Source organism: Octodon degus, unplaced genomic scaffold, assembly GCF_000260255.1.
Source record: "Octodon degus isolate 3935 unplaced genomic scaffold, OctDeg1.0 scaffold00072, whole genome shotgun sequence".
Classification (NCBI taxonomy): Eukaryota; Metazoa; Chordata; class Mammalia; order Rodentia; family Octodontidae; genus Octodon; species Octodon degus.
Window position 1 is genome coordinate 5,364,550 of NW_004524648.1, and position 4,307 is coordinate 5,368,856.

The following is a 4,307-nucleotide window of genomic DNA, read 5'->3' on the forward strand; positions in this document are numbered from 1 at the left end:
CAGCATATGAGCAAGCGTATGGGTTCATTTCTGAGTGGTGCTGGGGCCTAATGCTAAAAGCTCCAGGGCCTGGTCTGGTTACAAACAAAAAAAACCAGATTCAGAGTCTTACTTGCTAGCCTCATCTTCTTTGCCCTGGGTGATCAGCCACGCACAGGTGTGCTGAGTAGGCCATGGGACAGAGGTCTGGCTGAGGACCCTTACAGGGGATGTCCTCTGTCCCTCATCTAGGCTGGGGTATAGGTCAGATTTGAGTTCCCAGGTTCTCACCGTCTGAGGAAGTACAGTGAGCCTCTGTGACGTTCTCCAGGAAAACACTCACTCTGTCCTTCGGAACCTAAATGTCAAGACACAGGCCAAAGGGGAGCCAGAGCTGGGTGCCATATGACTTGGGGCTTGGCAGAAAACCTTCTCCCTCTTCCTAGAGAGCCAGGGCCAGGCTGGGGCAGGCGGATCTTCTTGGGTGTGCCAGCTGGCTGTACCTTCTGTCACGCCCTACCTTACCCTGGTTCCAGCCCCGGCCCCTGTCTTAGAGTTTCAGAGAGTGAGGTTCTATTATGGGATAGTTTGCAGAACCAGTAGGCGTTGGCTGGGCCCTAGGCCTGCCCTGCAGAAAAACTTTCCAAGTACAGACCCCACTTACCACTGCTCTGAGACTGACTTTCAAATGTGTGATTTGGCTCCCACATCGCCCATCCTTCTTTATCGTTTTTTAATCTTTTATTTATTTGGTACAGGATCTCATTATGTAGCTTGGACACATAGTGATCCTCCTGTCTCAGCCTCCCCAGTGCTGGGATTACAGCAGCTTAGACACGTGCCTGGTTTCAGGGCTGGCACGGCATATGGTACTGGGGATCAAACCTAGTCCTTGCACTTACCTGGCAGGTGCTTACACTGCTGAGCTATCTCTCCAACTCTCCCCTCTTTTTTGGGCACAGCTGGAGGGCTGCTGCTAGGGATGCCTTTTGGTGGCACCGGCACACCTGAAGGTGAGTCTGAAATGGACCCAGTGAAACCCTGACCCTCCAGTGCACACAGCACTGGCCTATGCTCTGTTCATGCCACTTGAGGGACCCACAGCACCACAACAGGTCCAGCCTTTCTCTCTGCTTGGACAGGGCAGTGGCCTCTTCTTATGTGAGAGGACTGGGGATTGCATGGAAGGGGAGTTGGGTCTCAGTGAGAAGAGGTAGGGTAGAGCATTCCCAGTAGGGGCCCTGCCTGCTTGCCCAGCCTTTGAAGGCTGTTCTGGAAGTCATTCAGCCTCACTCATTGGATTTGGAGACTTCACAGCTCTGGAGGAGGTGGAAGGGACAACCCAGGCTGAGGCTGTCTATGACCAGTGTGGCCTGGTCTTTCACCTCAGGGAGGGGAGGTCCAGAAATGAAGGCTCAGTAGCTGAGACCACAAGGCACTTGCTTTATTGTTCCAGGATGTGGGACAATGACAGGCCATTGAGGAATCTGCTTGTGTTGCATGTGAATCTGGAGCCAGCTTTGGAGGTGCTTGTAGCCCCCGGGCCCAGGGTAGGGTGAGGATCCCACTTGGTGGGGGATTTTAGGCAGCTGGGCCACAGCTAGGACTCCAGGGATATCCTTTGTGCTTCCTGGATGTCCTGGGTCTGACAGTCAAGCAAAGAGAGGAGCATGGGTGCTTCCCCACCAGCCTGTACCAGGCTTTGCTGCCCTGAATGCCCAGGTTTCCAGAAACAGTTGAGTAACTAGTAAGATGGGTCCTAACCTACAGAAACTTCTTTCTAGAGAAAGAGTAAGTTTGTGGTGACATAGAGGGGGCCCTTCCCACACCCAGGACCGGGAGGAGAGGACTTGTTCAAGTTTTTGCGGGTGAAGACTTTCCAAACACTTTGTATTGGAATTGGGCTCAGTTTGTTCCCGGGGTGACCATTACCCCTCCTGTGTGTCACCATGGTGGCAACCAGGCAGAGGATATATATGCTGAGGTTGGTTGGAGCCTGGCAGAGCAGGCTCCAAAGGCAACCTGGGAGAAGCTTGTGGTCTCCTCCCTGCTGGGCTGTCGGGATGAAGACAGAAGAATAAATACAGGAGGCTTCTGGGAAAGAACATGACTAGAGGAGGCCAGGCCTGCCAGAGCATGTGGGAATGAGGATGGAGTTGCAGGGGGATCTTTGACCTCGTATGAGGAGCTTTGGTAACCAAAGCCCATAGCCGTCAGATGCTTCTGAAATGAAGTCAGGATCCCCAAGCTGTGGTGTGGATTCCTCTGTGTGTAAGGCATGTGGGCAGGTGTGTGTCCGAGCAATCCTGCACATCTGTGTGTTCAGGAGACCTGAAGTGGGGGTGGGGTGGCCTGTGGAGAATGCATTTGCCTCTTTCCCAGATACTCTCTCTCTGAGGTGCCCTGAGTGAGGAGCTGGACCACCAGGCAACAGAAATGTGTGAGGGGCAGCATCCTGGGTGGTGTCCTTTATCCCCCAGCTACCAGCTAACAAACAAGTTGGCTGAATGGCATAGAGGACAGACAGGTAGTGTTTTCCTTCCTTGACCTTTAAGGTGAGCCCGATGTGGGCGACCAGCTGGGACTTCCAGACCAAGCAAAGTCTGGAGCAGATGCTGGGCATAGCTCATGCCAGGGCCATGGGCTTGGAGCTGGGACTGAGGTACACAGCAGGGCCCGTGGGGGCCACATGGGGCGTGGGCTCCAGCTCCATGAAGGCCGAGTAGAGGGTGGTGAGGGGCAGATCTCCCAGGGCTCCGGAGCTCCCGCTGCCTGGTGGTGCCAATTCGCCTGCCGCACTGCCTGTCTCTGCCAGACAGGGTCCTGGGGGGAAGCAGTGAGGTGGTGGCAGGGGCGGTGGCATGGAGGATGATGTTGGGGATGAGGTCACCAGTATCAAGGGGTCGAGGGCCAAGCTGTCATCCTTCAGCTGTTCCCACAGGTTTCCTGGTCAGGGGAGCAGGAGGAGAGAACAAGCATCAGTAGGTGGCACCAAGGGCACCCCCTTTGCCCCTCACCTAATTCTGTCATATGCTGCGGAGAGTGGGCTTGGGCTGATGCTAGGAGCAGAATTAGTAGGACCTGTGTGATCCCAAGCAATGACTGATTCTCTCTGAGGCCCAGACTCCTTTATGAAGCACAGTGTGAAAGCAATAGATCCAGACCTCTGTGGCTCTTGTGGGGTGGGGAGAAGGGACTGTGGGAAGAACAAGGATTTGAGGACTTCCTATCAGAAAGATTGATGCAAATTTTGTGTTCTTGGGTTTAGCCAGAGAGACTCCCCAGAAACTCTTCATACTTAAACTTCTACTTAGGCTCCCAAGGGAGGTGGATCTTCAACCTAGATGAAAGATTTTCCCACAGTGCCCTGCTGGAATTGATGAAGTGTGTGAACAGGGCTCCCTGGGCCATTTCTATTCCAGGGCCCAAGAGCTGTGAACAGAGGCAGGAAGCACAATGAACAGTGCTCTGAGGAGCAAGCAGTGCTGTTGCTTGACCTCTCACCGCATCATGGTGGCCCTGGGCCCCTGGGCATCAGGGCTGCAGGACCTGGAGGAAGAAAGGCTGACTAAACTCTGACTTGATCTTGGCTGTTTAGGTTCCAGTCCTCTTTCTAGGTGAGTGATCTTGGGAGGTTACATAATTTGTGTGTGCTTCTGTGAAATGAATTTAATATCCTTTCTTGTTTTACATGTCCAGATGAAAGGGCAGATGAAGGTAACTAGATGATGCCTGATAGTAGGCACTTGAGTAGGTGTTTTTTGTGTCCAACATGTCCATGGCTTCCTGCTCTCCACCTCTGGACTGGGGTGAGGATACTTAGGAGGTTATTACTAATAGTAGCTTGTTAGGCTCTGGGCTGTCTCGCTTTCAGGTAGGGACCTCCTTGGGGGCAGGCTGCCTCCACCTGCTTGTGGGTGCCCCTAAGCAATGCACGCATAGCATGAAGCTGGGTCAGTAGTCAGCCCTCTCCAAACCTCTCATGACCAGCCTGGGAGTGCACTGCACTTTAGATGAGAATGGGAAGGGCTGGATTTTGTGCAGAGATGGAGCAGAACAGATAGGATCTTTCCTGGGATTTCTATCCCCCAGACTCTCCTGCCCAACTGTGTGGTCTTAAATTCTTCCCAGCTCTGAGTTTTTACATTCCTCTCTAGAGAGTCCTTGTTTCTGTCCCTGTCTGTCTCTGTCTCTGTATCTCTTGGTCTCTGTCCGTCTCTCTGTCTCTGCCTCTGTTTCTCTGTCTCTGTCTGTCTGTCTGTCTCTGTCTCTCTGTCTCTGTCTTTCTGTGTCTCTCTCTGTCTCTGTCTCTCTCTGTCTGTCTGTCT

At 53.1% G+C, this 4,307-nt stretch overlaps 1 protein-coding gene across 2 annotated transcripts in view; it reads right to left on the bottom strand.

Annotated features, from left to right (window-relative positions):
• Positions 1–2,533: 2,533 nt before the first annotated feature.
• The window catches only part of Foxn1 (forkhead box N1), a 28,803-nt gene continuing 27,029 nt past the window's right edge, over positions 2,534–4,307 (bottom strand). For both annotated transcript variants that reach the window (XM_004635417.2, XM_004635416.2), the window contains exon 9: positions 2,534–2,925. In XM_004635417.2, coding sequence (XP_004635474.1) covers positions 2,606–2,925 — 320 coding nt within the window. In that variant the 3' untranslated portion in view covers positions 2,534–2,605. The remainder of the gene's footprint in view (positions 2,926–4,307) is intronic.